This window comes from Emydura macquarii, unplaced genomic scaffold (genome assembly GCF_026122565.2).
Source record: "Emydura macquarii macquarii isolate MOO-44397 ecotype Brisbane River unplaced genomic scaffold, CSIRO-AGI_Emac_v2 contig_3348, whole genome shotgun sequence".
NCBI lineage: Eukaryota > Metazoa > Chordata > Testudines > Chelidae > Emydura > Emydura macquarii.
The window spans coordinates 4,464,077-4,485,469 of record NW_027133485.1 but is presented as its reverse complement, the minus strand read 5'-3'; the positions used below and the strand labels follow the sequence as shown (position 1 = coordinate 4,485,469).

The following is a 21,393-nucleotide window of genomic DNA, read 5'->3' as shown; positions in this document are numbered from 1 at the left end:
AGGAAGGATTGTTATCCCCACTTTACAGATTAGGATTTGAGGCCTCAAGAGACTAAGTGACTTGCCTGAAATCTCATAAAGAGTCCATAGCAGTGCTGAGAATTGAAGCTAGATCACCCGAGGCCCTGTTCAGTGCCTTAACCACAAGGTTACCCTAGTGGGGGATGGGAAAAAAGTCCTACAAATCATCATCTACTAATGCTGCCATTTCTGCTCTCCCACACAGAGAGTCTGTTTCCCTAAGGGGCTCTCGAGATGCCAGATACCTGTGTTACGGAAAAGTGCAAGTTAAAGGTAAGGAGCACAAGGAGACGGCTCTTTCCCTTCCTGTAACAGGGAAGGTTAAAAGGGAGAGAGGGCATAAAAGCAATAGACAAAGATAACAGCATCACAAGCAGCTGTTGCTCACAAGCCCAGGCCTTGCTCCTGACTCTGCCACCTGGGCCTGGGAAGACGTCCCTTTCAAGCCACCTCTGGGTCACTGTAGGCTCAGCAGAGGTCTGAAATCTGCAACCCCTTAAATCCAGTCTTGCTCTAGATCCAGCCCAAGTTTTGTGCCAGGTGTAGCCTATAGCTGATTCTGTCTCACACTAGATCCTGGCCAGGATTTACTGTGGTCAATCTCCTCAGGCTATATGGGGCAGTATGAACCACGGAGCCCCTCTCCTTAGGTGACATCTACCCAGTGGAGATGAGTGGAGATACCCTTGTTGATTGTCCCTTGGTTTGGGCTCTTGGGACAAAGGGTCAAGACATTTTCCAGTGGAGCCTGAGCGTCTCCTGTGACTCTGACCAGGACCTGGTACTAGACCCCTCCACCGACACAGGCTTGTGTGTGAGTGGGAAGATGGAGCTCTCACTGAGTCTGGCATGTACTGGAGGGCACACGAGTCCATAAGCTTCCGTGCAGATTTTACATATGGGCCACACACTGGGTGGCTCAAAGGATTTATCTATTGATCCAGCCACACTTTGCATCCAGTCCTTTGAAAACACCCCCTAATGAATTAACAGGAGCTGGAAGGACCAGGGGGTTCACAGGGGGTGTGGCAGGCACTCGCTCTGCAACAGCTCCAGGGTTATGCTCTTTAAACACATGCACAAATAAAGCAAGGCTGCAATCGGAAAACACGTATCCTCTTCCCAACAGAGATGGATTGAGGCTAAACATGGGGGCAAATCGGCCAACACTGCAGGAGCCAGACACCATCCTTGGTGAGATGGGCAGGAGAAGGAGTTGGTAGACACAATTGTTTTCTTTGCTTTTAAGTGCCTTTTCCTTTTTTTTTACATTGGTTAGGGGGTCACTAGGAAACTGATCCATGGAGCCCTGAGACAACTCCTTTAGAGAGCAGGAGATGCTTATGGCAAGCCCATTTGCTCAGGCCTTACCCCTCCTCTGAGCTCCTCCCTTCTCCCCACATGTCCTGGCAGAATTGAAATGGAACAGCTGAGCTGCTCGCGGGTACATACATATTAAATACCAGGGCAATGACATAATCGGAAGAGACCGTCAACTTCCAGTCGCACTCCTTCCCCGGGGGATAGGGCTCAGGGTACCGTGGCGACAAGATGACCCCTGCTGGCCCCGTCAGGATCCCTCCGCAGGGAGCTGAAAGAAGAAAGCAAGGGGTGGGGAAATTGTGAGACACATTCTGTCACGCGGGGAAAACAACTGCCATTGGTGGGTTGTGGTTGAGCTGTGGACTAGGTGCACCTAAAAGTTATGGAGAGGGTAGATTTAGAAATGGATGGGTGGAGATTTAGGGAGAGGGATGAAGAGATGAAAGGAAATATGGATGGGCAGATGTCAACAGACAGCCATCTGGAGAGAGAAAGATAGAAAGACAGACAGCTGGACTGCCAGACAGGTAACATAGTATTTGTGATACAGTAGCACTGAGTGGCCCTAACTGAGACCGGGACCCCACTGTATTGGGCATTGGACGTACACATAGCGGGAGATAGTCCAAGATACTATTACAATCTTCATAAGAGATAGAAATGGCTCATCAGAGAGAGAGAGAGAGAAAAAAAGATGCCTTGAGTCTTCCTGTGTCATGTATCCAGGCAGCTCCCAGTAAAAATCTAGGCTTCTGCTAAAGAAGGGAAAACACGTGCTGTCAGGGCCTCATGATTAGTTTGCCTTTATTACAGTTGCTAGTGCACTAATTGCCAAGCTGCTCGGAAAAAAAAATCATTTAAAAAAAAAAAAAAAAAAGAGAGATGAAAGTGCCTGCATATGTTTCCACGCTGGCAAATGCCCATGACTGATTTATTCCTATCAATGTTCTCTTCTTGGGCAGAGATCCCTCTAGGATTTCCCCCTTTTGCTCAGGTTGATCCTTCTTTCCAGCTTTGAGGGATGGGGGATAACCTGGTCTGTAGCAAAATCTTTGACTTTGCACAGCTCACGTGTTTGACACCAGAATCAGCCCTGCAGCAAGTATTTGGGAGATGGACTGTTAAGGGACAGCTAGAAGACAAATTCTTACAAGCATCTTCAGCACGGAAGGGGGTTAAAGACCCGTGTGCAAACCAGAAACTACATTTCTGAGCACCAGATACACACTTGGAAAATTTCTCTTGCAGGCATTTCAAGGGTGCTTCTTGCTATAGTGTTTGAGCATCATCCAAACAGCTGGGAAATCAGACTCCCAACACCCTGAGAGCTAAGGAAGCATTACTATCCCCAACTGATGGGAAAAATGAGGCACGCAACAGGGAAGTGACTAGCCTGAAGTCACTCAAAAACACCATGGAGAAGCCAGGAGTCGAGCCTAGATCTTCTGAATCCTGGCCCTGCCAACCCAGAACACCTGCCTTGTTCCCCATCACCTCTGTATTAACTTCTTAGGATTCTTTCAGTTTCTAGGCTGTAAATTAAAGGGAGATTTAGGAGAAAGTAGGAGTTCATAGGCTGTAATTTTCAAAGAAGCCTAATGGGTTAGGTACCCACATTCAATGGAAGTTGGGTGCCTAACACCCCAAGAATGCTTTGAAAAACCCACCCTTATTCTCCAAAGGATTTAAACTAGAGATTGGACTTGGACTGGAATCCAGACTTCAAACGCCGCATTGCCTAGGGGCTTGTTGTATCTGAGGTTTTGGTTCAGCCCATTATAAAGAGAGTGACCCAAAGATTCAGAATGGATCTTTGCTTCCTACAGGCCTTCACATAATGATCCGACACTTATCCCAACCCTCTGGGCCTCCTGAGTCCAGAAAATCTTGGACCAGAAATATCAGAACAAAATAGTTTGTCCTCAGATTTGCGGTACTTCATCTCCCCGGTCCCAGCTGGAAATGCCATAAGAAACAGCTTTTCTTAGAACCATTCACCACTTCCTGCTGCATGGAAACCAGGAGTGAAAAGAAATGTCTCCAGATGGCCCAGAAGTTCTGAACAATATATGACTGCCGGACAAGATGGTCTTTTTGGTTGGGTGGATGTAGGAGATTCAGAGAACCCAAGGCATAGAGAGGAAGAGAATGTGTTTTGTAATTTGCACTAGGCACCTTGCAAGCCAGGTTTACACTGAATTCGGGTTAAAACAGTCTGTGTGTGTGTTGCTACACAACTACATCTTCAGCTAAAACTGGGAGAATGGTTTTCTTTTTCCTCTGTTGCATTTGGTTTTTGTTTCTTCCTTCCTTCCGGTGCTTCTTATTGCAACAGACTAGCGGGCAAGATGTTCAGCTGGTATAAATTGATATCAATCCTCTGATGTCAATGAAACTAGGCTGATTTACGTAGGCTGGGGATGTGGCCCAAGTTCTGCTCCAAAGTGAGGAGCCGGAGCCAAATAGGTGTTGGGCATGTCCCTGCATAACAGACTTTGCTTTGTGAGTCAAAATCTTTCAGAGCAAGGAGCAGGGAAAGTGGACTTTTGTTTCTGCCTCGAGGGCACCCTCTTGAAAAATTCACCCTTGTGAAACCGGAGCATGTACTCAGTCTTTAGCTTCATACATTCCTCTACTCAGCATTTGTAAGCACCAGCCGCCATGGGACCTGTAACTATCTTCTCATGTTTTCACATCTCAACGGCAATCCCTCAGGGCCAGGGATGATCTCTTTCACAGGTTTTATTTTATATGGGTCCTTTGGCGACTGAGGAGTCTGGTCCTGGAGCCACAGACTCAATGGCAGACATTGCAGGTGACGTTGGAAGGCAGGGTTGGGCCACGATTGCTGCACGACAGCTGTCTGTCCTTTCTTTTCTGGCATTTTTCTGTGACCAGGGCAAGGCAATTTTCCTCAAAACTGGTCGTTCCTTCTCCAACAAGTCTTCGCCAGTTAGCCTTGTCTTGGGGCTACTGTCTCCCAGTGCGTGGCGTCTATGCCACATCTCTTGTTGTCTGTCTTGGGGGTGTCTTTAAAGCGTTTATTTTTGGCCTCCCTGTTTCCTTTCTCCTTCAGTGAGTTGGGCATACAGCAATTGTTTTGGTAAGTGTGTATCAGACATGCACACACAGTGCCCGCTCCACTTCAGCTGGTGCTGGATAATCAGGCCCTCAATATTAAAGATGTTGGTCTCCATGAGGACGCTAACATTAGTGCAGTGATCCTCCCACTTTAGTTGAGGCTCTTCTGGAGAAAGTGCTAGTGCTGGCATTGCAGGTATTTTCTGTAAGTCACCCAAGTCTCGCAGCCGTAGAGGAGAGTTGGAATTACCACCACGTTATAAACTAGAAGTCCCGTGTGCATTCTGATGTCATGATTGGTGAGACAGTCTGCCGAAGGCAAGGCTGGCACAGCGGATTCTGTGCTGAATCTTGACTTCTATGTTTGCCCTCTGTGAGAGATGGCTGCCAAGATAGGCAAAGGGTTCTACATTTTCCAGTTCCTCTCTCTCAAATGATATGGCTTTGATCACCTTCCAAGTCAAGGTAGCTATGCTCCCTGCCTCCCACCAGGAAGGTTAAGCATTAGGTTGAAAATTTTCCAATTAAGCTGTTTTATGACAGAAAATTGGGTTTTCACTGAAACAACATTTTTTGCAAGAAGCATTCGCTTTCCAGGAAATTGTTTTTGTCAAAAAAATGAATGCCTCAAAACAACCATTTATATAGATATGAAATGCTGCTACAGTGGCTCAAGGGAGTTGTAATTCAGTTGCAACATACTTCATTCTCCTCTGTGGGCTAGACTTAATCTCCCAAGATGCTCCATCTTCTCTGACCAAGAGGGGAGACCATGGTGCACCACCACGGAGATGTAGGGCAACCAGGGAGCCCAGATTACCGAGAAGAATGGAAGCATGAGACACCCAAACCACGATTCCCAGGAAGCACCAAAGACGTATTTTGGAATCGAAATATTTTATTTTTCACCAAAATGTTCCACGGGGGAAAAAAACCCAAAACATTTTCCAACCAGCTCGAATTAGGCAACGTAGAGTGAGGCTATCGTAGACTCATTTACAGTATCTGACCACCAAAAATTCCAAAAGCTCTTTGACAGTGAAAGAGAACCTTGTTGCTATTTCCCCCTCCAGTTATTTGGGAGACCTTGCATTTTCTAAAACAGGATTGTCAAAGTTCTGTCCAAAAGCAACCCACCATAATGGCTCTTTCTAAGTCACATGACACTGCACTGAAATCATCTCGCCCAGATCATCTCACTTCAATTCCATCTCCCTGGAAAGAAGAACTAAGATCTCAGCTTTCGATGTGAAATGAGAACTCAATGGCAGATTAGCTAGATGGGTGTGATACACAACACTGTGATTTTAGTTACAGCTCCGGGACAAGTAAAAGGGCTGTCAGCATCAGATAGAAATGATGCCATGTGAGATTATTAAGAGTCTTTCAAAAATCAAGCTGTCCTGGCAGCAAACAAATTCTGGGCAAGTCATAGAAGGTTCCTGGCTAGCTTTAAATCTGTTTTAAGAAATGGAGTTAATTAATTTAAGTTGCTTGGGGTAACATTGCATAAACATGAATAAAGGTTACAGGATGACTAATATCTGGCTAACATTTAATTAGCCAGTTAATTTAACATCTATTGCTTTTATGTGCATAGCATGATGATTGTTATATGTTCCAGCCATATTAAAAAAATAAGAGATTTTATTAGCTTCTTTTATGATTTTATGAAGCCAAGGAGAACATCAGACAGTTCTCTCTCATGATTCAGAATATGTTACTTCCTTGTGCAAAAATCACCCAACCAAAGTCCTTCCCAACCAACAATAACTGGCTTGCACAGACAATTGCCAGCCTCCTAGCTAATATCTCATTCTCCTTCCTCTCTATGCTCAGGGATCATGAGCGCACTGGGCCCTATATGCCAGACTGCCACACCAGAGCCCTTTGGCAAAACTGATTGCCCAGTGTAACTAGGTGATGGGTTTCCCTCATTTGGCTCAGTAAAATTCCACCCTCTCACCCATGTGGCTGGGCAGACCCCTGATGATGCCCTCATATTCAGATATGGATTTTAACACCTTCCTTGCCACTGGCTGTGTGAATCCTATGCACCCTGTTATATATATCCATCAAACCAGTTGAAATTTTTACCCCTTCTGATATGCAGAATGTTAGAACACATCCTAGAGAAGGGAACCTAGGCCCCTCGCTGTACAATTAAAGAAAAGTTGCATGGATCGTACCTGTGCAGGAGGGAGGGTCGGGTTGCCAGAAAAACCTGTTCTCAATCTGGACGCAGCTGATTTTGGCTTCCCCTTGCAGAGTGTATCCCGGGTCACACTGAAAGATGATAGAGTCACCTGCTTCTTTGCTGTCTCCATTCCGGCTCCCATTCTGGGGAATCCCTGGGTCGTTGCAGGAGGTGGCAGTGGAAACTGAGAGTATTTAAAAATTAACAAACAAATATATAAATAATTACAGGTTTGCATACTTCCCCGTGCCTAGCTTATCTTTCTATATGTTGCACATTCTATACACTTCCTAAGAAAATGAAGTGCTGGTTGAATTTTTTCAATTACAAATTCTTTTTTTTTTTTGGGGGGGGGTGTCTTGTTGACAACTTTCATGCTTTTCTCACACTATCTGGTATTCTTCTTAAAGCCCCAGCAACTGGGGTCATATGATCACATGACACTCTTGGCTTTCATTGATTAAAAAAAATAGGAAGCTTCTAGACCTCGCGGATGCAGAGAAAAGCTGGAAAATGCGATGTGAGTATGATCTAAAAGCTCACAAACCAGAAGAAAATGATGCCCTCGAAATGCATCTTTAAAAAAAATATTTCATGATATTTTAGCCAATCTCATGATTTTAGAAGGACCTGCTTTGTGAGGGCAAGACGGCAGTGGAGCCGACTGAGATTTTTCAACAAAAAATCATGTTTTATTCTGAAGTTAAAAAAAATCTTCACTGGAAATTTTTCTTTTGTTTGATTTCTTTTTAATAATCATAATAAAAAGAAAATTCCAATCTCCACCTTCACCCCCGCTTCTTCCTCCCTTTTCAATTTTGTCCCTAGGAAAAGGTTAAGGTCGGGGGAGAGGAGGTGGGAATAATTTTTGTGGAGAATTTTGAAAACACAAACTTAAAAAAGAATTCCCCCACCACCACCAAAAAAAAAAAGAGAGAATTTCCCAAACAGCAATACTAGTCAGGAAATGATTTCCCAGGCTTCCCGGCAATTATAGAGCTACTGAACATTTTTCAAATTTCAAAATTTGGATTTTTGAATGGGAGGGGGATGGGGATTTATTTCCCCCATATTCCCCTCCCACGATTTTGTGGCCAGTTGTAGTGTACACAGTTCAAACTGTGACTTTAAACCCTCCTTGTCTTCCTTGTGGCAATCTGCTTGCTCTCTCAAGCAGTGACATCTGCGAAGTGCTAACCTACATAGCTGCAAATATTGGACAGAAAATTATCCAGATCGTTATAAAAACGTAGCCTTGTTATTGGACCTAATGACACGCCTGTAGTGGGGAACTCCGCTAGCTGCAAATGTCACATACATCCAGCGTAAGTGCAGATTCCACAAAATGGAGCGGGAGGTGAACATCTATCTACCCTTCTGGGATTCAATATGGTCCCCACTGCCATAATATCCTAGTACCTCATGCACACGAATAAATTTATCCCAACACCATCCATAAGTGGGAAGGAAGTATCACTGCCCTGGTTTTACAGATGGGGAAACTGAGGCACAGAACAACCAAATGACTTTCTGAAGGTCACAGAGGAAATCAGTGGCAAAGCAAAGAATTAAATTAAGCCTCCATCTCCCAAGTCTCCGACCGGTGTGTTAACCCCAAGACCATCCTTCATCTTGTCTTATTGACTCAACTGCAATAACTAGGTGATGGGAGGGGAGAAGATGAGAAGTTGCATAATGCAGATGATTAGTGTTGACTGTACTATCCTCCCTAAACGCACTTAGCCAAGCAATGACTGTCTTCCTTCTTTCTTCCCTCTGTATCCCCTTAAACTTGCTACTCACACACACACACGCGCGCGCGCGCGCTTTTACTTTGCAGTGAGCATCTGTTACTCCATCTGGGAATGGCTCTGGGGAATAGCGAGTTCAAGTTTGCAACACAGAGTGCAAGTTTGATGTATAATTGTGCACATACATGTTTACTCAATAAAGCAGGCATCCACTAATCTTGCATGGCATTTTTATACAATCCTATGTCAAACATATGCTGTAAAATAAACGGATATGCTGGCAGCTTTCACTTTCCCTGCGTGGCAGTGGAATTCAGCCGCTAGCCCTGCCAGACATCAAGCCTGAAATTTTAGAAATGGACGTGCTCATCTAACCTTGCAGCTGTCCTTACGAGGCATCAGCTCCCCTCTGTGAATGTTTCACCCACCCCAACAGAAAAAAATACAACGGGATAGATCCTCAGACCTCGTAAATCAACACCGCTCCATCGACATCCCTGCTGATTAACACCAGCTGAGGATCTGGTCCTCCTGGCAATAAAACTGTTTGTGCATTTTAGTGTCAGAATGAAGGAGTTTTATATAAAATCTAGTGAAAGAATACCAGATCCTGGCCTGTATATTTCAGCTCAGGTCTTTGGCTACATGATCAGATCCTATGAACAAAGGCTGTTAAAAGTAGTAGCAAATAAGGACATAGGTCTACATCAGACAGCTGCGTGGTGCTTATTTTCTGCTATGGAAACATAAGCTAATTGCACAGAGTCAGGTTACGGCAAGCTCCGACAAAAGGAGCTGGAGGGAGTCTCTGTCTCACTCTTTGATCCCTGGGCAGGGGCTGGCCAAAATACTACAGGGGAGCATAGCCCCTGCTCTCTCCCAGGGTCCCAAAGCAGCAGCCCATGCAGCTGGACAGGCACAGAGGATGCAGCATGGTCTCCAAGGGCACCTGAGCTGCTATTCTGGCCTGCGCTTCCCAGAAGGAGTTGGGACTCAGGTGGGATTCACCTGGCAGGTTCCACCTGCCATGCACACACCCTTCCAGCTAACACAGGGCTAGCAAAACAGCAGTGACAAGAGCTGCTGCTTAGATACCAAGGAAGCCACCACTCCGCTATCCAGGAACATTGCTGCCGGGCTACTGCAGACTCGCACACTGATGCATCTCTGCCTTGTTACTATAGAAGCAAACGATGGCCCTCGTTCTGTAAACACTTCCATGAATGCTTAATGTTACTACCCTGCGTAGCCCTATGGAAATCAACATGCATATTTGCAGGCTCAGGGCCTATGCAGTGAACACAGGGTCAGGCCATGTACGTTATCTGCCGTAATACAGTACAAAAGAACAACTCTGGAATATAAGCAGATGAAGGCCAAGATTTTCAAGGGTGACTAGTGATTTGGGCTGCTTCAGTTTCTGGGGGGGGCCAATTAGGGTCACCATAAAGGGCCCTGATTGTCAGAAAGTGCTGAGCACCCTCCCTCGGAAAACCAGGACCCGTCAAGGTCTCTCCAACTGGATATCAAAAAATGGAAGCAGCCAAAATCATTAGTCACTTGAAAACCTTGACCTGACTTCCCATCGGTAAATTAGCTGCAGCACATAAGGTGCACCCATGAGACATCATGTTTATGGCTTGATTTCCAGAGATGTGGTTAATATGCAGAGCTTTTGTTGCCTGAGCACTTGGTGCCTCTGAAAATCAATCCGTTAATATTTTCCGAGCAAAGCAAAATCCCCTTTGGGCTTGTCTAGTTGCTGGATATTTGCACTGGTTTAGCTACATCACAGTGCAAATCCCCTCAGGCCTGTCCAATGAACGCTGAGTGGCGTGTGACCATTCATCGCCAGCACACCCGCCCCTGTACGACCCTCGGGAAACAGCATCTCTGTGGCGCCTACCTGAGAACTGAATAGCGAAGCCCTGCTTGCTGGTGAAGAAGTCAGTGTTGAACTGAAGGATGACGGAGTTAAAGGTGCTATGGACATCGCTGGGCAAGCTGGAGCCGCTTATCTCCTTTAAGAGGATCCCCTTCTCCACCGGCCCGTCCCATATCCTCAGAACGTCGTGGAATTCCTCCGTGTGGAAAACCAGGAAATGGAGCCTGTGTGGAGGAAAAGGAGCAAACATTCATTGGATCCGTGACACAGCTAAGTATGGGGGTAGGCAGCCAGGGGGCTCCCAACTGCTAGAATGCCCCCACCAACGGGACCTGACACGCGAGCTATGCAGAGGATGCCATTTTGCTGTACCCAATGGAGTCCTGCATGTAAGGTGTCCTCGCACACCCCATGCTGTGCAGAGGATGCCATTTTGAGAACAAAATGGCGTCCTCCATTCGGCAAAGGTGCTGATATCCCATTCCGGGGTGTTCCAGCCCGATTCCAGCACTTAAAAGTCGGCTTGCTGCCAATAAGAGGCAGCATGTCCGAGTGGACAGGGAAGCGGATGGGAACTCGAGAGACCTCAGCTGTGTTCCAAGCTCTGCCACTGGCCTGCTGGTTGATCTAGGGCAAGTCTCTTCCCCTTTCTATGTCTGAGCTTCTCCATCAAAAACCAAAGCTAACGATGCTGACCTCCTTTGTGAAGCCCTTGGAGGCATACAGATGAAAGAATGCTCAGCGCTTCCTGAAAATCAGGCCCCTTTACGGTGTGTCTATCTGGGCATCCAAAATCACTAACCAATCCTAAAACTCTTGGCCAGGGAGGGTAAGGGACCCATCCAAAGACCACTGAAGTCAGCGGGAATGTAGCGACTGCTACTGATTATACGTGGCAGGTGCTCAGATATGACAGGGATGGGCGGGATGATAAGACCCTAAGATAGACTAAAGTCAAGTTCACACAGAAAAGTACGAGGAAGTTGTACAGGAGTGGGAAAGGGGTGGATGAGGTGCATCCAATAGTGTTTTCTTGAGCTCTTTTTATTATTAAAGATAAAGACAAACACAGCAAAATGGGGAAGCTGTTCTAAATCCACAGGAAATGTGCTGGGACCCTTAAAGATAACTGATGTGCATGCATCTAATTCACATATCATCCCTATGTTGCATGAGTCAACCTTGTCTGTCCTTTTGCTTCCTCGTGGAAGAGCTTTTTGTCACACGCCTGTGTCTACTGATAAAAGGGGGTGGAATCCTGAATGCTGGATTTCAGTTCTGAAATGGGGAACAGGGAAAAACAGGAGACATGGGAAAGGATCTTCTGTAACACTGTAGGGCAGGGCTGAGCTGGGAGCACCATGGAAAATAGTAAATCAGGGAATTCTTGTAAAGATGCAGGACAAGGGGGAGCTGGGTAGCAGAGCACAGGATGCCGGGGGAAAGGAACTGTGATGTTGCAGGGTAGGTCTGAGAAGAGCACGGATACAATGCAACACAGGTCTAAGTGAACCCATAAAGATCATGCAGGGCATCAATTAATAAAGTGACTAAATAGAAAAATAAGTGTGAGCACACCCTATAAATATCAGAGACTAATATAAACTGAGCTGCAAATGTATGCAATAGTTTCACGCGTGTCCAGACATCCTCATATTTTTTCCAAGCTTTTCTATTAGACAGAGTGATTTTTTCCATTAATGCAGTAGTAGAGAGCTTTCTAAGCCAGTCTGTGTGTGAGGGAGGAATTGCAGATTTCCATTTTCTCAAAATAACTCTTTTGCCCACTAAAATAGCTACAGCAATCCACGTCTTAAGGTTAACTGGTAATACTAACTCATCCAGCATCCCCAAAATACACACACTTGAAGAAGGAAAGACAGCAACACTTGAAGTTTTTGAGAGATTTTCAATCAATTGATTTTCAAGGGCTTCACTTCCTTTATTTGTTTTGTTTTATTTACTTCTCCGAAGGCAGTGGCACCTGTCTGCTGCTTTAATATTTTAAACCCCTGTGCAAGAAAATGGTTACAATACTAATACATTACATATGTTAGTCAGTGATTTGATATTATTAATGGACTACACAGGGAGTTCTGCATTCTAGGATTTTATTTAATAGGCTTGTTACGTTTGTTTTAGTGTCATAATTTTGTACGGGAAAGGCAATGAAATATTGATTAAAACAGAAAGGAGTATGCTAGGAATTCAGCTCCTGGGGTCTCCTCCTTATTTATTAGGCAGCAAGTCTAGCTTATCTTATATTAATGCAAACGTCAACCATCTTACCAGCTTCCTCTTATAACTCCACAGCCTATAGGTTCTGCTCCCCACATGGTGCTCTGAGAGGTTACCCCCAATTTCTCCCCCTTCAACTTCCCTCCCAACTAAACCAACTTTGAAGGATCTAACTCCCAGGTGAGGATGAGTAGGAGTGGCCCCTTTGCATCCTAGGGAACACCCCAGGGATAGGGTGTTGGAAGGTGTGCAACACCCCCCCTCCTTTTGAGTTCCTTGGAAAGTGAGCAATCTAGTTCTGCTGAATGCCTCTCCCCCCAGACAACTAGGATTCAGGTGCGGAAGGATGGTCTCATGGTTATGGACACTGGGAATCAGGGAATCTGGGTTGTGTTCCTGGTTCTGCTGTGTGACCTCAGGCAAGTCCGTTAGCTTCTGGAGTGAAACACAAGTGAGTCTTTCCACTGACTTTTGTGGGCTTTGTATTAGGCCCATAATTTCTGTGACTCCGTTTTTCCCAACTGCAAAGTGGAGACAAGAACACCCACCTCGCAGGGATGTGATGATGCTATTTCTAGACAGAGTTCTGAAACCCTCAGACAAAAAGTGCCATAACAGGGAAGATGCATTTCTGTCCTAGAGAGCTTCTGTTCTGCTCTGACACCATCTTTTATAAAACTTTAGTTATTACAAAGCTGAATGCAACCAGCCGGCAGAGTAAGTTCTGAAAGAAGTACCTGTATAGTAAGAAATTATGATCTGCTCTCCAAAATATACAGTTAGAAGGGAAGGGAGAAGAAGGAGGAGAAGCAACAGCCAGTGAAATTACACTGTGTTCTTGATTTTGTATTTACTGTAATACTCTGCATGCAGATCACATTTCTCTGCTCCATATATTTTATTGCTTCACCTGCCTTGGATCACAGGTTTCCTAATACGCTACTGCCTGCACCACTGTCACCATGGGCTGTTATCTTTCCTGTTCTTGTAGGTAAGCAGGGTCATGCCTGTCCAGCACTTGGAGCAGCGACTCCTGGAAGAATTGGTTTGGTGACTCAGTAGATGGCTGTCCACCTCCAAGTCAGGACTGAACTAATGCTCCAGTGTGGTGGCAGGCGTGCTGCTGCACTTGTGGTCATTAAAGGTCCTGTGGAACTTTACAGAAGGGTTAACTCATGATCCTGATTCCCAGATCAAATTCCATTTTACTTATCCAATGTTTTCCCTTGTTGGTATAAATTAGATATGCAATATCTCTTCACTTCCTGTCCCAAACACTATAGCAGCACGCTTTTCGATGGCCATCTGCTTTAGAAATGACTGCTGCACACACACAGTTTGCAAAGCACTTTGGATCCTCCAGGCTAAGAAGGGCTATCTAAGCACAAGATATTGCCATTATTATTATTGTTAACCCAGAGGAGCTGTCAGCTAATGGCTGCAATACATCAGGGTTCAGCCCCTTTCATTTCTGCATTTAAAATGCCAACCTAAGAAAAGCCATTTAATTGCCTGTTTTTCATTGCTACGTCATCACTGGGGAAAACACTGCATCACGCAATGAAATTAGGATAAAAGTGGAGTAACTCTAGACATGCCATTCTGAAACAGGGACAGAGATCTGTGCGCTGTGCTGAGGAAAATAAAATGATCAGATAGTGAGTGGGCTTAAAACCCTGGCGACAAGTCTACTGAGGAAAATGAGGAAACATTCACTTAGCTGTTTTCCCGTTTATCCAGGGCAACAATAAATAAATAAATAAGGTGGGACAGAAAAATATCATCAAAACAACTCAAAACAAAAAACCCTGCACTGTACTCAGGAAGGAAATGAAGTCCACAGATTCAGACAGCCGTCAAAAGAGCTGATTCATAAATCTATCTAAGCAGGGACCTTGAGCAAAGTGGGAGGGAAAAAAAGAAAAAAGACAGACTCAAGCAAAGTAAGAATGGATCACACTGGCACACTCTCAGATATCTCACTGCAATAGCGTTTGTTTCAGGGCTAAGTTACTAGCAATGAAAACTCATCACTGAACTCACAGGAGCAAGTGGAACACAGAGCGAATGTAAAGACACTGTAAGGAAGCGGCAGAGGGGAGGAGGAAGAGGAGTAAAGCAAGGGAAGGCTTGGGAATTCCTATAAATATCGTGTCCTACCAGCTGTTACAGGAAAACCCTCAACAAACTCTCTAATTACAGGGAACAGTGACTTACTTCCTAATGGAGCTTTAAGCGACTCACATAAATGATCAGCCATTAAGCAGGGAACCATCAACACAACATCCTGCTGATGTAAGGACAAGGTACCAGCTGACCAGTGATTGCAGGGTCTAGGAATCCGAGCCATGGACTAGGACCCCATTGCACTAGGCATAGTGCAAACACAGAACAAAGAGGCAGTCTCTGCCCTGTAGAGCTCACAATCAAAGTATGAGACAAGAGTCAACAGATGGATGGTTTATTTGTGCATCACTCAGGGAGAGCTGATTTTATTTATTACTTTAGGAGATTTGGTACCTTCAGGAACAGTTGATCTATGCAACAGGGGCTCATGTAACTTTATTACCTTACTTTCATTACCATCACCCCCTCTTCCCTGTGCCCCAAAAAGCTTACAGTGTAATTTAAGGCAGGACACAACAAGTAGGTGTAACAAACAATACGGAGGAGGACAATTGTTTTTTCACTCTGACAATCACTATTAGATGTACTAAAATGCAGCTAACAGCAATTGAGGCAATGTTTCTCTATATAAAATACAGCACAGATATCTCCTGCTTAGAGGAAGGTGGAAGGTAAAACTTCTGGGTACTATTCCTTGCTCTGCCGTTGACTTGCTGTGTGATCTTGGATGAGTCAGGCAGGCCCAGATTTTCAAAAAGGGCCCAACTAGATTTGCAAGCCCAATTTGAGGCAGCCAGGCCTGACTTTCCAAGGGTGCTGAGCACCCACAGCTCCCACTATCTTCCTGTGGAGAGGTGGGTGCTCAGCAGCGTTGAAATCCAGGCCATAGGCACCTCAGGTTGGACACCCCAGAACTGAAGCACCTCAAATTACCAGGTGCTATTGCAAATTTGGGCCTTATCTTCTCGGTGCATCAATATTCTCAAACGGCAAATGGCATTAATAATGAATTAGCCCCCAGTGAGGTAGGCAAATGCCATTTATAAGGCGCCTTAATATCCTCAGATGAACCCCACCGAAGAGCGCAGAATGATTACACCTGTTCCCTCCTTCTTTCTCTCAACCACTGTTGTTAAAGAATACAAGCCAACAAGCCAGTAAAAACTATGGAGACCCTGGAGCAGGCAGGTGTTTGCCTCAATGAGCAACAACTGCAGGTGCAGCCCTTTCTGCCGCAAGCCTCTCCAAACCCTTCGGAAAAGGGGCAAAAGCACACGCCATACACACAGAACTGGCTTTTGCTGCTAGCTATATAAGGCAGCCATGATTAGAGATGCAGGTCAAAGAGGCTTTCCACAACAGAGTGACATAAGTCTTCTAAATAACAAGTGAAACATGCTGTACTCTATTACCCAAATGTCTGAAAGCATTAAGGGATTTTAAGAGGGTGCAGAATGGCGGAAAATTGTCTCGGGGACCCACTCAACGAGAAAGAGAGAAAAACCTCATCTGTAGCTGCTGCAACATTTTTAAATGAAAGTGGCAGGAACCCAAGCAAACATGATGGGAAGAAGTAATGATGTGACAAGGTGGATCTAACATTAACACTAAGCCCTACCCCTACCCACAGGGAGAAATCCCAGAGGGAAATCCAGTCCTGCAGATGGAGAGTCCTGCCTGCAATGGAAGAGGGGGAGTCCTAGACTATAGGGACAGAGAGAGGTTGGAGCCATGGACTCCTTATGGAACTTTTTGCATGCCCCCTAATCTCTCTGTGCTTCAGACTCCCATCTATAGAATGGGGATACTAATACAGCCTATATCCCTGCTTATGTCTATTTAGACGATAAGGTCTTAGAGGCAGAGACTGCCTCTTAGTAGGTGCATGTGCTGCACCTAGCCCTGTGATGTCCCTGATCTTGCTTTCTGCCTTTAGGCACTAGTGGAATACAAAGAATAACACTGAGTCAAGACCCTGACTGACTGCAGCCATCAGGGTTTTCCATGAAGGTCTCTCATTCAAGTACTGGCCCTGCCCAATTCTGCTTAGTTTACACAACACAAAATCGCAGCCTGAGCCTGTTAGTCTGCAGAATGATTGTAATGCTAATGATACATAGCCCGTCAGCAAAAGGTTCAAGCCTCAGTTTAAGGCTGGGACCTTCAGAGTCAGTAGTTGAGGCTCCTTTTAACCCCCTGAAAGCACCATGCCAATAAAACAAGAACTGGTAAAATGCTGTGCCCCCAGAAGTCTCTAATGAAGCTCATCCAAGCATCCAGATATTCCTACTCATATTTTTAGATGAGACTTTGAAAAATGGACCTGTCAATACAGTGCCATTCATTAGGCCAGGGTTAGCAATAACAATAAACTCTCTTACAGCACCAAGATTGCTGCTAAACAATAAAGCACCACTGAATCAGCATAGCCACAGACTGTTCTTGGGCATACAGACAGATGTCAGAGGCAAGTTTCATTTGTTTTCAAATACGCCCGGGCCTCAACCTCTTTACCAGAGCTAAGACATTTTAGTTGCAATTTTATGGTGAGGGAGATGGTTAATCCCCTTTTGAAGTGCCCCCCCTTTTACATTTGTTGCAATAATGGGCATTCTATTTTCTATCTTCCTCCTTTTCTTTTTATCCCCTCTCCCCCTTGCCAAGTAGATACAGCTTTATTCAAGAAGCTCTGATGATTAATTTTAATGGAAGTTATAAATGAGAGCTTTATACAATTGTATCATGCGTGAAGAGGATTATTTTTCTGATGGATTACCATAAAAATGAAGTCGATGGAAATTCGCTCTCCCAACAAACCAAAATTCATCTGTTCTCTGTGAGCTGCAAAAAAACAGATGTTTGAAGGAACAGAACAGGGGGCTTAATCTCTGATGAAAGATGGGGTCAGGTGTGAGAGTAAACTTACTCGCAAGCTTCAGTGATGGCAGGATCAAACACCATTGCTACTGTCTTTTGGGCTCTGTGCCTACAATGCCCGACAGTCCAATCCATGCAGGTGAATTATAGTCACACCCACCCTAAGGCCCCTTTACACTGTTACAGTTGTGTACAGAGGCCTTGGGATAAATGAGAATCAGGTCTCTGGGCTTCAAGGGGACAGGTCTGTACAGGTCTGGCAGAGTGGATTCCCGCTGAAGATAATGGCGCTCTGCATAGGGTCAGGAATCTGTCTGCGTGTATCAGGCTGCAAGACTGGAACCTCATATTTTAATTGTGCATGTTACATGTAGGGCCCATATTCATCTAGGGAAATGTATATGCCAATTTATGTTAGCTACACATGCAGTCTTTATTCCATAAATAAACACAGAACTCCATTCTTTTTGATTATCAAACCACTGCTTTCCAGGAGTACTAATTTCACATTTATTTTATTTTATTTTCCCCTAGATTGATTACCTAGTTGGTGCCCATTTATCCAGCAAGAACCACTACTACTACTGCTGCATTTTAATGCCGGATTCTACCATTGCCAATTTAAAACAAGGACTGCAGCTGAGATCATAATCTAAATCAGCAAGAGGTGATGCAAACTAGTGCTATTAATAGTGACAGAGCATATACATGTTAATTGGAATATATCAGTTGCAACACGGATGTGAGTAAGACATCAGTGGAGATAAGCTCAGTCAAAAGGCATCACTGTCTGATGGGAGGTAAGGCACGTCAAAAAGTTTGCATGGGATATTACAAAGTCCCTTTGCAGGGGGATAAAAAAGGAGAAGGGCTTTTTGAGAAAGGTTCCTTTGAAAGTCCCCCCCTTGCATCCATTAAGAGTTCCCATGCTGATTCCCCAAACCACCCATCATCGAATCCGTTTGAGAAGGCTGAAGTAATGTGGGAATTTTTGTATTTAACAATACTGGACCAAATTCATCCCTGGTGTAAATCCACTGACTAAAAGCAGCATGACTAACAGTCTCTGGTAAAGATGAGCTCAATGCTGATGTAGCAGGGATGTTGAGGGTCAGGATAGAGGTGCAGGGACAGAGCAATGTAAGGGGACAGGAATGGAATAGCAGGGGATTCTGCAGATCAGTACAGATGTGTTACTGCAGAGTTTTTTATAAGGAGTAACAACTGTAGGATGAACAGGTGGATATGGAAGAGCTGGTCAAAATAACACTTTGTTGAAAAAATTCTTCAGATTTCCCCATCTACTAGTAAAACTCTGCTGTAGCTGGACTGGAATATCCAGGTAAGTGCAGGGCTGTACTGAGATGGTGTGGCAGGGCTGTGGGGGAATTCAGTCCTGGAATAGCGAAGCACCCATAAAGCAGAAGTTTCCAAAGAGCCTGTGTGTGGCTGCACTCAGTCTATGAGCCAGTGTTCTCCGTTCCCCCATTTGCACCAGCGCCAAATTCACATCACTTGAAAAGTATAAGAAGTTAAATTTTAAACTGCAGTGGACCAAAAGCAAAGGCGTAGGACAGCAATAACAAAAGATGGAGAAGCAGGAGGAAGAAACTGTCTCTGGTCTCTGTACTTGCCAGATGTTTGTAAACTATCTTGACCCTTCCTTTAGGGAGGATAATTCCATGTTGTATGTTCTTTTTTATGATTAAAACTATAAAACAGTGAAGTTACAACAAAAGGATGCCAGGTGTTGCCATCTTTTCCTTCCAGCTCCTCCACTCACTGCTCACATCTGGGGACCCACACCCCGATTCTTCCTTCATCTAGAGCAGTGTAATTCCACCAACTTCAGATGAGCTATTCCTAATTTACACTGGTGGTGTAAATGGAATATGGCTCATGCCCCTAATTGCCCAGGATTTAATCTTTCAGGCGCTTGGATGTCAAATACAAGCCCATTTTGGTATGATAACACAACTGGAGGCAAGTTGGACCGACCTGGGAAATCTCAATGTAGTAGTCTGATGGAGAACCCTGTTTTCAGATGTGAAATACATCCCCACAGGAAACAAACTCAAAGTCTCTTGCACTGTACACAGATACAGGACTGAAGGCTAACAGATGAAAGTTTAATAGAGCAGTAATACCAAGCAACAGCAGCAGCAGCAAATTACCTGACCTTCTCCACAGTGTAGCACAACAGATGTTTCTGACAATAATGTGTGTTTCAGAGACAGGCCATAGAGAGGATATAAATGAACCAAAGCCAAAATGCAGGGGTGGGGATGGTGCCACTTTTAACCATCCCGGCAAGGAGATGAGCAAGTGCTAGTGATTATTTGTGACTCACCAAGTGAAATAACATTCTTTCTAACCTCTTTAAGTAATTGCTGACTGCTTCTAGCACCACAGAAGCAGCAAATGGGAAATAAACAAACCTACAGTAACAATCACGTCATCTCCAACCTAGCCTTCCTACAGCAGAACTACAGGTCACATTTTCAGCACTGCCTCAGGGACTTGGATGTCCAATGCGAACTGGACATTCAAATCCACTGACCAGTTTTGACCTCGGCCTACTTGTAAACAGAGCAAATAGCAAATAATAATACTAGATAAGATAGATGATAGATAAGAGAGCAAACAGAGCTGATAGAAAAAATAATAGAGCAAATAGATAATACATAATAATAATAATAATAATAATCATAGACAAAAGACCAAACAGAGCTGATAACGGCACAAATAACTGATTTTCCAGTTAAGTAGCCAAACCGAAAAATCTCCCCTCTGCACATCCAATTTTTTTCAGGCCAAGCCAAAACAGTTGGTTTTTATTTTTCATTTTTTTCTTGCTGAAACAAGAAACCAAAAAGGTTTACTTTTGGGTTGAAGGAAACAACATTTATTCAAGCTTTTTTGTTTCATTCCTGACACTCTTCCCCCCATCTCTTTTTGTTTTTTTGAAGTAAATCTAGCTAAATTTCCAAACAAAATCTCATTCATATGAAATGTTTTAATTTTTTCTTCTTCTTCATAGTTTCATAGATTTCAAGGCCAGAAACGACCATTATGATAATCTAGTCTGAACTTCTGTATAACTCAGGCCATAGAACATCCCCCAAAATAATTCCCAGAGCAGATCTTTTAGAAAAACAGCCAATCTTGATTTTAAAATGGTCAGTGATGGAGAATTCACCATGACCATTGGTAAATTGTTCCAGTGGTTAATTACTCTCTATGTTAAAAATGTATGCCTTATTTCCAGTCTGAATTTGTCTAGCTCCAGCTTCCAGACATTGGATCATGTTACGTCTTTCTCTGCTAGATTGCAGGGCTCATTATTACATATTTGCTCCCAATGTAGATACTTACAGACTGTAACCAAGTCACCCTTTAACCTTCTCTTTGTTAAGCTAATTAGATTCAGAGCTCAATCACTACTTTTTTTTTTTTGCAAACAAACTATTCATCCAAAAGGTTTCGCTCAGCTCTGCTGGCAAAAGCATGCAGTAAATCAAAGCCTCACCACAGAAGAGTTATGAGTGAAAACCAGCAGTAAAACTGCCCCAATATTTGGCCCCCAACTCACCCTATTGTGCAACCAGCTTCTGCCTCAATGGTCCAAATGCAGTTGAGGTTGTGATCATAGGGTGTTGGGTATCCTGGAGACAATATCCGTCCTGATGACTCTCCTTTGATTGTGCCCCCACACTCGGCTGACAAAAAGCATATGCACAGGTAAAAAAAAAGATTCCTGATGTTTTGTGGTTATACACATCCAACATACCCTACCACAGCGTACACATAAAGAGCGTTGTACAGATGCATCTCCTTCCTGGGGTAACCTTTTATCACCAATGTAACTAACCACAGATGCAAATCTCAGCTTA

General features: G+C 44.3%; 1 protein-coding gene across 1 annotated transcript in view; it reads right to left on the bottom strand.

Annotated features, from left to right (window-relative positions):
- CSMD2 (CUB and Sushi multiple domains 2) overlaps positions 1-21,393 on the bottom strand; it is a 495,048-nt gene that overhangs the window by 128,183 nt on the left and 345,472 nt on the right. Inside the window, exons 25-28 of the mRNA XM_067533952.1 lie at positions 21,093-21,219; positions 10,280-10,482; positions 6,615-6,806; positions 1,474-1,612 (exon numbers count right to left, since the gene is read on the bottom strand). Of these exons, the coding sequence (XP_067390053.1) occupies positions 1,474-1,612; positions 6,615-6,806; positions 10,280-10,482; positions 21,093-21,219 (661 nt within the window). The remainder of the gene's footprint in view (positions 1-1,473; positions 1,613-6,614; positions 6,807-10,279; positions 10,483-21,092; positions 21,220-21,393) is intronic.